Raw genomic sequence first — 11,510 nt, 5'->3', positions numbered from 1 at the left:
TTTGCATTTCAATAGCATTTACTTCTGGTGCATTTTTAATTACATTTTCAGCTGGACGAAACTCCTCGTTCCGATCGCACGACCTGCCTTTCCGAATAATTCCAAAATTCAAATCACACGACTACGCGAGTCATACTTCCGGTTATGCGCATCCTAGCCTCGAATCCGTATCACCGGAAGTGCTCGCGATCAACCGTTAAGGTATTTCGTCGATAAAGGCCACTAGGTCATTTCGACGTTGATGTAAAGTATCTAGCAAAAATTAATATAAAATCTCTCGATTTTATCGAATCGTATCGCAATCAACTGAGAGATCAAAACTCATGAAGGCGAACGAACTACGGGATGAGGAAGGAGTACCATCGCTCGGCGGAATGCTCTGTCTTTCTTGCTCGCATTGCTCTTACGAAACGTACCTACATTCATGCCCCATTTCCGATTCAACGTGGGAACTTTTGTCCATCATAGGCATTAAACGCCAGACGAATTCTTTTTCCCTCCGGCGCATGTCTCTGAGGGCTACGTTCGAAAATACCACCCGAGTGCCTCCGTGTATCATTTTATCCTTGTTGTTTATCGAATGTTAAACAAGGACAAGACGATACACGGAGTCACTCGGGTGGTGTTTCCGAACGTAGTCCAAGTGGGAGAGGAAGTGGGGCCGTCTGTCGTCGAGGCTTACGGCGGCCCTGCATACCGTCGTGTGAACCCCGTTTTGTTTCCGTTGTTGCTACGAGGCTGCCTCGCACCGACGAATCGCCCGATCAGTACCTTCCACAGTTTTGTCGCTTTAGCATCGTGTGTGAAGGCTTAATTACTGGAGGTTACTTCGAGTTGAACATTCAGGTGAGTACGGGCGATTGAAATATCTCGTAATAATTTCCGAAGAGAAGAACGATCTGCGAGCTACGGAAACAGAAATCCCCGGATCGAAGCGTTACTCGTGCAACATGATGTAACGCGGGGCGTTTGCGCCCTTACGGACACACTGGTCCTCCACCAGCTTTCGTTCCCGCTGAGCATAAAAAACGAATATTCGCTTCATAACACGAACGTCTTGCGAAGGAGAGAGAAGGAAAAGGAAAAGGACGCGCGTCTCGAGGAAAGTGGAGCACGCGGCGGCGCGTCGCGTCGCGCATCTTTGTTTATGCTCATCGGGCGCGTCGAAAACGCAAATCATTCCGCAGCCATTATTCCAACTCGTGGTATCGCTCGCGACGCAATTAACCAGTGGCGTCTTCCGTATCGATCGTACCGGTTCCGACGAGCGTGGCGTCTGAAATCGGCGGACGTTTCTGGAAATTTCGATGCGACCTCTCATGTCGCGCGAGGATTTCCTCTTTTTTATCTTCTCTTTTTTCCCCGATCAAATCTGTTTTGCGTACATTGCGTATAAAAAGAAATCTCGTTCGTCCTCGAGTCGCTTCACGGCGTAAAACTGCAAAAAGTAGCCATGCGCACTTACCGGAAAGCCCCTCCCCCCCCCGTACCTTCATTTTAAGGATGCGAACACTGTTTTACCGAAGAAAAAAGAATGTCAGGAATAATTAATGACGTGCTTTCCATACATTTATGCATTAAGGCATTATACAATACATATGTAATCGAATAATACAAATTGTTGATTAGTCCAATGTATCCTGTTAAAATTAAGCAATATATTTGAATTTACTTTATTCATTAAAAGAATAATTATAGAAACACCATATTATGTTTGTTTATTAATAGAGTTTATTAATAATTTACGTTTAACTGTTTCTCGGTTAAAATCTTGGAAAATAACGATTATCTTATGTTGTGATTAAACGGCAGGTTCTGCAGGTAGCCTGTTATGTAAGGTGTTTTTATATTTTCCTTTAAGAATGAGCACTCGAGTATTCGTTGGTGGATTAACATACCGGGTGAGAGAGCGCGACCTTGAGAAGTTCTTCCGGAAATATGGTAGAATCAAGGAGGTCGCTATGAAGAATGGATTTGCCTTTGTGGTAAGTCTAATGTGGTTCAATTGTTTTTTTTACAGTATGGTAGGGACAAGGGTCTATGTCGGTGGGCTTCCATACGGCACCAGGGAAAGAGACCTTGAGAGATTTTTCAGAGGCTACGGTCGATTCCGTGATGTTCTCATCAAGAATGGTTATGGCTTTGTTGTAAGTATCTGTATTCAGCTGTAAATATCGTGAGAGTTAACACTTTGCGTATTGCTCAATTTGGTCTTGCAATAATATTTGTCTGCCTTTGCAAACAGTGCAACTTTAAACAAATCATGGGCACTTATAATTCTAAATATTAAAAAAAAATTTTTTTCTTTTTTGCATTTCTAAATTGATTAAATGTTATAAACTAAATATAGCATGATGTTTTGGAGACCCATTGCATTTCTAGATATTATTTTTTATTGTATTTGTGACTAAAACTTCATATTTATATTTGGCACTGCAATTTTCATTCTTTTTTACAATGTAAGTTGCAATGCAGTTGAGAGTAAAGAAAAAAATTGTTTTGAAAAAAGTTTATTCCTCTTCTTGTTATAATTTGGACCAAAATGAGTAAGCTGCAGAATGTTAAGTTACAAATACAACTCGATAACCTGAGTTGACCTGACCTGAGCCCTGAGCACATTGGTACTGTGGCTGTTTAGTGGAGCTGTGTGCTGCTTATCATCGATTATTCTGCAAAAGCTTTGTAAGTTTATGTATAACCGGGGAAGCTAAACCAATTTATAATGAGCCATATATTATCAGATAATTAGTATATATCAATAATTTGAAATTTTATAAGCACTTACAATAATCCAAATTGTGCACTCTTACATATTTACATATATAATTATATGATTTATTTGTTAAGTTAAATAATATATTCTACTATAACATATTCTATAACATATTCTACTTTAAAACTTCCTAACAAACAAAGAAAATTAAAATATTAAAACTTCAAATAATTATAAATATAAAATTTTATTGTCATTTTGATACATCTATATATTTCTGTTACATACTAGTTCTTCTATACCAGTTGATTTTTATTTATATTATTTACAGTTCATGAATAATATATTGATATTTATAACAACGTTATAAAAACTTTTTTTTTTATTTATATTATATATTGCATAAAAATATGTATTAGTAATACACGTATCGAGCGATAATGTCGCATGCAAGCAATACTGAAATAATAACAAAGCTATATATTGTTTCTGAATAATAACGAAAATATTTTTTTTTTTTCGTAGGAATTCGACGACTACAGAGACGCAGACGATGCCGTCTATGAATTAAATGGAAAGGAACTTCTAGGAGAAAGGTAATGCAAATCTATTTCAATTAATGTATGAAATATATATGTACTAGGCGATTATATTAGGCGGAATGGTATAGGTAGCATGCTTGCATGACAGAATAGTTTCTATAACGATCCATTTAGTATGTGGATTGTTACTGTGATTACATTGTTTGAATTTTATAATTATAATATTATTGGTACTAGGGGTTTTCTGTTTAAGTTAAGCAAATGTAGAGATCAATTTTTATGCTAACACACTAAAAATGAAAATATCAAAACTAATATATTACGTAATAGATATAATTCCTTCCTGTAGATTTTTATGCTATATAAATTACACTCTATTAAATGTAACAATCTTGGGGGAAAATATTTTTCGTTATTTCAATACACACAGGGATAATAATGATGCTTGATTAATTTTTATTAAAACTGACAAAAATTATTTATTGAAACATAATATAGTTAATTCATAATAGTTTATTTTCAGTATGTGATGCTGATGCGATAATTTTTAGATTGAGTGATAAATAATTTTCGATTCAAATAAAAATTATTTATTTTTAAGTGATTAAACTCCAACTAGATCAGTTTTGGCTAGTTAATTTATAAGTCGTTTAGGAAATAGACTTTTTTAGGATCATTAAAAGTATTGAATTAGTAAAGAAAAAGAATAAGTGTTTGTTACTGGTGATTTATTTCAACATGATTCCTTTTATGCGTAGATTGACAGTATCTTATTATCTCAAACAAACAGTTCGTTATCAGCTTATTTTGTTCTTGTTGCGTCGTTCGAGATTAGATTGACACGTGTGAAGCAATAGCATTCGAATTAAGAGAAAATTGTTCTATGTAATATGCAAAATAATTTCCTCTGGAAAATTTTCTTTTCCACATGCTTTTCTCCTTCTTTCTGTTTTTCTTTTGGGAATTTATGCAAGTGTGTCAATAATATTAGTAGTTTTCAACATAGAGTAAACTTTGTAAAAGAAACTGACAAAATACAGCCGAATGCAGTGGCAGTATTCTCTTAACGCTCTAATCACATTGTATTTCAACCTGTACCAGTAATATTATTTGCTGTTGCTTCTATCTGATTAAAGACAAATGTACAGTGCACAATTTTTCTGTTCGCATTTAACGGGCGTTCCGTTAATGCCTTTAATTTTGCATCTTTAGTAAACGGCGTCTGTCCTCCAAATTAACGATTGGACATTTATCGAGATAAAAATGTGTCTTAAATGATCATTACGACCGCCATTTTGAACTACTTCCATCAATTCCCCGAATAGAAAACGATCAATCATAATAATATATCTTCGTCTGGAGAAATATTATATTGCTTCTTTTTTGCCAAAAAATTTGATACATATGCTTTTTCATAAATTTATCGTGTGATCCTGTGAAATGTCATTCCATCTTGCTCTAAAAAAAAGAGAGAAAAATTTAGACATAAGAATCACGGATATAATTATGAAAAAGCTGATGGATGTGGTAAAAGAGAATTAATTCGGTGATAAGTAGCATTCGTATAAGGAAGACAGTTTAGATTATATAAGGAAAAGGGGTCGTGAAAGGAGGGAGAGAAAGAGAGAGAAAGAAAGGGAGGAGAGACTGAGAGGGAGAGATAGGGGGAAAAAGAGAAAGAGAGAGGGGACAGCGCCTCAGACGAAACCGGACGATACTGAGGTACTGAGAGAGAGGGACGGATGATATGTGAACGCGGATTTCGCGGAGAAAGGAGGCTGAGGAATGGAAAAGGAATAAAGGAAGGAAGGAAGGAAGGAAGGAAGGAAACGCCTTTAGAGAGTAAGAATTAGTCGTGGACTTAGGCGGGGTTTTGTTGGGTGTGTTTCAGAGTGGCGGTGGAGATAGCACGGGGTGTTTCAGGGAGGCGAGGCGACCGTGGCTACGGACGCTCACGCTCCTGGAGAGACAAGTAAGCATATCCAATGTGTCTTGTTACAGAATTACTGTAGAGAGGGCCCGGGGGACACCTAGGGGTAGTGACCAGTGGCGCTATGGTGACTCCCGTGGTGGTTATGGGGACTCGAGGCGATCTGCGTAAGACACGCTATCCTTTTTTTTATTTTATCAGAGCGATCATTATCCCCTCCCCTGCAGGCAACCGACTCGGGATGTGCGAAATCCAAACGATTGACTAATTTGCTTCCCATTTGTTCGTTAAAACACCTTTATCTTGTAAATAAATTGTTTTATTTCGTTTTTCGTTTGCTTTTTTGTTACATTTTTCTCTTATTGCCTCTCGAGATTTTTTTTTTTTTTTTTTTGTTCATACCACGTGGCTGATTTCGCACATCGTCCGCACAGGGAAGAACGTAACCTTGGATATTGATAAGCTCTAGCGTAGAGAGGGCGTAGAGACGTGCGATAAACCACGCGTTTTGCAAGCTTCTCTTGCCTTTTGCGCATACGAAAATATATATTTGATTAGAGATATCGACGAGAGATTTTATCTTCTGAATTGGTTGTCTTGGATTTGACTACTCTCCCGAGTATGTCGAATTGTCAAAGTTACACCGCGAAAAAGTGATAGCAAGATAACGCCTAGCGATACCCTCCCAGACATTATGTTTATTGGTAGCTGAACGAGGTGAACCGATATAATTGGCGACTAATAGATGTGTGGTATTGTGTTTGTTACAGCCGAGACGATATGCGGCACGACAGGTACGCTATTGCTGCATTTTGAATAGATTTGATTCGATTGGAACAGGTGATTGATTGTGTGCCTGAGCAATGAGTGCAGATCTGTAGTTATTTGCTGAAGGTTTTACCGACGATCCGTTATTTCTGTTCACATGACATCCCTTTTTGCAGAGATAGTGTGAACAGAAACACGAGGACTGCATCTAGCTACAAGCAATCATTGCCCAGGTACATACATCCAATGTTACGCTCTAACGATTATAGCTTAACTTATACAAACTTAACTGTTGCAAAGTTGTCTTGAATTATATCATTATCGAGTTTTATACCATATTTTCATTCGTTACATTAACGTAAAGTCAGGTCCAAGACAAACCTGCTTACTTTAGAAACATACAAGTAGATAATAGCACGCCTTTTTCCCATTGTAGATACGGCCCACCAACACGAACTGAGTACCGCCTCACTGTGGAGAATTTGTCGAGTCGCGTTAGTTGGCAGGTAAGTGACACGCGCGTATCTCGCTTTCTTTCTTCTGTATTTTTACCGATACTTATCTTCGTTGGTTTGATTATTATTCGCGATTTCAGAGAAAAAAAAAGAACGTTGCACTGCTTTATATGGGTTTTTCGAATTTGTATATCACTCTGAATTTCTCTAAGTTTTACCGAGTTTTTCCACAATCCGTTTTTTCTATTAAATTCTTCGTGTGTCGATACGTAGCATTTCTTTTGTTCTTCTATTCTCTTTCGTCTCATTTTACGTTTATTTACTCAGAAAAAGAGCCCTATTTTGGAATGTAAAAAGATGTAAGAATTTGATCAAGTAAGTCTATGGCAAAAATTGAAATCAGATTTTCATATATATGTGCAAAAATCACTTTTCACGAAAATGAAAAGAATCAAAAGAAAGCGGAAATCCATACAGACGATAGAGATACCAGAATTAATACTCGAGATATGCTGCAAGAAACATGTATGGCGTATCGTCGTCGTACCCGACACAAGGACATAGGTATGCACGAAGGAACTCGGAGCCCGTAACAATGGCCCGTGATGAAACGAGCACAGCCAGATACTATGGGAGAAAAATATTCAGCGGACACCATGGACGCGAAGAGCTGTAAAGCGGAAGAAACGAAGTAACGATTACGAACGGATGGAAAATGGAGACAATGGACATAGATCGTGACACAGAGATGAATGTAAACGATATGTGGGAAATACCAGGACGCAAAGAGATGCTTTTGAGACCAAAAAGCCATACGATAAAAAAGTCGTACCAGGTACGACTCGAAATGAGCACAGACTACTTTACATGCATATAATGCACCAAGTCTTACTTGATCAATTTACATTGTGTCTATTCATATATTGCATATATAATCTATAAAAAAAAATAATATATTTTTTCTATATCTATCGTTGCACTTTTCCGATGATTGGTTATTTGATGAAAAAATATTCTCTCAATTGATTGTTCAACGTTACTTTTTCAATTTATTATTTCATTTACGTTCGGCCAACAGTTTGAGAAAAAACGAAATAAAATTGATGTTCTTTCCGAAGAGCCATATCCTCTTCGCCGAGGAGGGGCGACCGATAGGGCCAATAGACTGATGATGTGCGATGATAGAGATGACGATGCACGCGATGGGCCCGCCTTAAGGTCAAGTGGCACCAGGTTGGTTTCTGAGGTGTCCCGGGTGACAGAGAGAGCCGCGTGGCACTGGGATGTACACCTACCACCACCTATCTACCACCATACTACTACTCGCGCGCAGTGATACGTGGTGAATCCCGGTGAAATCCCAGTGATAGGGTTATTGTGCGTACTTCGAACCTCTTCATCGTGATCACTGGGAAAAAAAGAGAGAGAAAAAGAAAAACAGAGATCCAATCACCGCTACTTTATTCGTCTGGGAAACAAACATTTATTTACGTAAACAACCTCCACCATCAGTATATATCATTACTCTTCCCTTTATTATAAATCGACATAATCATAATTCAGTACCTTCACCATCGACCATAATTACAACCACCATAACCACCATCACCACCACCACCACCACCACCATCACTACCACCATCACATCTACCACTCCACTGTGACTGTCATTGCTACTGGTACGCCATGCAACCTAGCCATCTAGTAAGTCAGGCAACGGCCACACCCATGAGGGCATACGCGAGCCGAAACCCGTACCATCCGCGACTACGCCACACAGATCCGTTCGACCCGACCGAGCGCCGTGTGTCTGGCCTTTCTCTCTGTCCGTAAGCAAGGTGGTGCCTGGGCCCAAGGTAAATGCGTCACCTTAACCGAGTGTACTCTTAGATATACACATATATATCTATTATAATTACACATTTTTGAACGTGTCTTGTTCACTATATATAAATATAATAATTATATAATATCTATCTATATACACCTTATTATTTAATATTAACTGTGCACTATAGCTCAGGCATTGTATACATCGAATGTTTGGATGTTTACGAAACTCAGAGCTGTGCAACTAAATGCGAAATTGGAAATAGGGAATTAGTGATATATTCATGTGCTCGAAATTAGAAATCTACTTGTTACTCAAACAATCTTGTGTCTTTATACTTCGATATTAAAATTAGGATTTTCTTCACTATCAGCGATTAACGTCTTCCTATCGCGTACATTTTGTCAGAATTCTTTATTTGATAGCGAAAGGCCAACTTTTCTTTATGCAAAACAATTTATATCATTACATTATATATTTTGAATACAGCCAGCGAGGAATGAAATTTCAGAGGAAATTCGTCCAGCGTCGGAAATGTCTTCGGCAATGGCATGCGTGAAACATTCTACTTTTTTTTTTCTTTTTTTTCTTTCATTACATGGAAATATTTGCGCTTGGACCTTGATATCAACATAAATCACAGAAAGACTGCTGCCAAGGTATTCTGCAGACTTCTGCGCTCTCTCGTATTCATTGTAAAACAACGGACATACAGGCACATCTGTCTACCTAGTACTTCCACAACACTAAAGCCGTACCTGGTTCCCACAGAGAGAGATATACATAAGCACATCTTCCAGCGATGAATGAACGCAAATGGACTAGACAATATCCATCCTCACTCGCTGATATCCCTTACAAGGAATGACTAAAACATCAGAGAGCATGTGTAGAAGAGACAACGGAATATGGAAAGAGAATGGATAATACAGAAGAGACATCATGCTCATAATGTAGAGAGTAACTTTGCAACATCAAGAGAAAAGATCCACGAAAGTATCAAACGGGAGAAGAATCATCGATGAACTTGCTATGCTTTTATTTTTTAGCGAAAGATTAATATATGATTTTCATCTTTTTGAATTAATTCTTATGCTCACCAAACTTTCTTTTTCTATTGCGATGTAGTGTTCTTTTAGATTATCTTTGGAATACAGTAATTTCCTGAATAATTATATTTGCGTGTGTGTATATATTTGTGATATTACGCACGTGCACATGCTCCTTAAAATTTTTTATTTTTGCTTTTTAGAGCGACTTTTTTGCAATTACTTTTACAATTCTTGTTAGAGAATTTACATATCGTTTAAAATAGTTATCAAATTTAAAGAGATTACATTTACATATTTTTCATTGCATAGATATCATATATTAAATATTGTATTTACTTTTGTAATTTGTATTGTGAGCCGTTTTGCAGAAATATTTTCTTTCAAAGATATTGATTTATATGAATATATCAGAAAAATATATCATTCTGCAAAGCGGAGCTGTGTATGTATAAAATTATAATCACGTTTATTTTGAAGATTGAATTGCATAAAAAGAAAGGTTGCGTCGATAAACAGATACTAAATTCGAGCACACAATTCGTAATATCATCACTTTCAACACTGAAGACACGCGAGCAGATGTAGACACCATACTATGCTTGTCTCTTTCTCTAGTCTAGTAGACCCAGGTTACCTCCCGCAAGGAAAGAAATCGAAATAGAACATAACGTATGAGTGCACAGGATATATTTAACCTGCGCGATACATCAGACTAGGAACACAGTATAGTAAAACTCCAGCTACTAATTCTAAATCTATTCGCGTATTTTTGCAAATTGACAAATAAAATTAAATTAATTCTGGTTCTTGTGTGATGTTCAGGATTTGAAGGATTACATGAGACAAGCAGGAGAAGTGACATATGCGGATGCTCACAAGCAACGTAGAAACGAAGGGTAAGTAATATTGACTATAGGAGGTAAAATTGCTCCAATAATACACATGAGAAAAAAATAACAAAAGAGAAGTCATTGATTTTATTCATAAATATCGTCTTGTGTTTTGTTACCTAACGAACGAAATTTGTTTTTTGCAGAGTTGTCGAATTCGCGACGTACTCCGATTTGAAAAACGCTATCGATAAATTAGATGACACAGAATTGAACGGGCGCAGAATTAGACTCATCGAAGATAAGAGACGCGGCCGTCGTTCAAGATCTTCTAGTTCGAGATCGCGTTCCCGATCTCGTTCTCGATCACGTCGTCGGTCGCGCTCGCGTTCAAGGTATAATCGTCGTTCTCGATCCCGATCAAGGTACTGTCGGGGCGACATTATGTCACCTGTTATGTTTTTCTATTATGATTTATTTATCTTTTTTTTTTTAATATAATCGTTCATAGCTCGACAATCTATATGAAATGATCAATACTTATATTATTTTTAATTACATTTTTATTTTATTTTTTTTTTTAATTTTGATATCAAATAACAATTGATATTAAAATTTAATTTTTTAAACTAAATTATAAATTCACTCCTAAATTATTTTAATTAAAATGAATTAAAATTTTGTCCTTGTTGAATGATCGTCGCAAAACTTCTCATACAATAAAATAGTTTTGCGACTATGTCGAAAATTATATTTTAAAACATTAAATACGTTTTTTGTTTTTCATAATATAGAAGCCGCCGCAGTTCCCGTAGCCACAGCCGTCGAAGCACCCGTTCCAAGTCAAGAGCACACTCAAAATCCAAGTCCAAGTCCAAATCCAAATCTCCTGAGCGTAGTCGCTCACGTTCTAAATCCAAGTAAGTATTTCTGTAAGACTGTTCTACACGTTCCACATCGGTCAGCTGTTTGTTCTTCTATAACTATGTTTATTTAAACTTATTTTATTTTTTTTTCTTGCGCAGTTAATCGTCACGATCAGTGTACACACTCTCATTCCCATTTATTATTGGCATTGTTTTTGGGCTGGCTACGTGCCTTGAGCTCTCACGCTTAATCACGCTTTACACGCGTTCACCTATTCACCGAGCGCGCGCTTGGATATCAACAAAAAAAAAAAAAGAAAGAGAGTTTCTTTGTATTTTGTCAACTTTCTCTACTTTCGTATCCCTTTCATTTTGAACTATAATTTTGCAGATCAAGAGACCGCTCAAAGTCGAAATCTAAGTCAAAGTCCAAATCCAGATCTCGTTCTAGGTCCAAGGCTGAGAGGTCAAAGTCCAGGTCGCAGTCCAAATCCAAAGCCAAGTCTCCCTCAAAGTGAGTCCT

At 37.2% G+C, this 11,510-nt stretch overlaps 2 protein-coding genes across 18 annotated transcripts in view; both read left to right on the top strand.

The window, feature by feature from the left end:
• Rpp20 (ribonuclease P protein subunit p20) overlaps positions 1–11,510 on the top strand; it is a 107,993-nt gene that overhangs the window by 64,741 nt on the left and 31,742 nt on the right. The window lies entirely within an intron of this gene.
• Positions 675–11,510, top strand: part of B52 (serine and arginine rich splicing factor B52) — an 11,646-nt gene continuing 810 nt past the window's right edge. Inside the window, exons 1-11 of one of the 17 annotated variants that reach the window (XM_011645036.3) lie at positions 675–846; positions 2,021–2,147; positions 3,239–3,309; positions 5,257–5,352; positions 5,956–5,979; positions 6,130–6,186; positions 6,390–6,459; positions 10,114–10,187; positions 10,328–10,546; positions 10,916–11,041; positions 11,427–11,501. In XM_011645036.3, the coding sequence (XP_011643338.1) occupies positions 2,022–2,147; positions 3,239–3,309; positions 5,257–5,352; positions 5,956–5,979; positions 6,130–6,186; positions 6,390–6,459; positions 10,114–10,187; positions 10,328–10,546; positions 10,916–11,041; positions 11,427–11,501 (938 nt within the window). In that variant the 5' untranslated portion in view covers positions 675–846; position 2,021. The other 16 variants (XM_011645004.3, XM_011645014.3, XM_011645053.3 and 13 more) reach the window with 16 other exon arrangements.

The sequence above is a fragment of the Pogonomyrmex barbatus genome, unplaced genomic scaffold (assembly GCF_055798465.1).
Source record: "Pogonomyrmex barbatus isolate J1 unplaced genomic scaffold, ASM5579846v1 scaffold17, whole genome shotgun sequence".
Taxonomy (NCBI): domain Eukaryota; kingdom Metazoa; phylum Arthropoda; class Insecta; order Hymenoptera; family Formicidae; genus Pogonomyrmex; species Pogonomyrmex barbatus.
The sequence above is the reverse complement of the archived record's forward strand: the minus strand, read 5'-3'. Positions and strand labels throughout refer to the sequence as shown.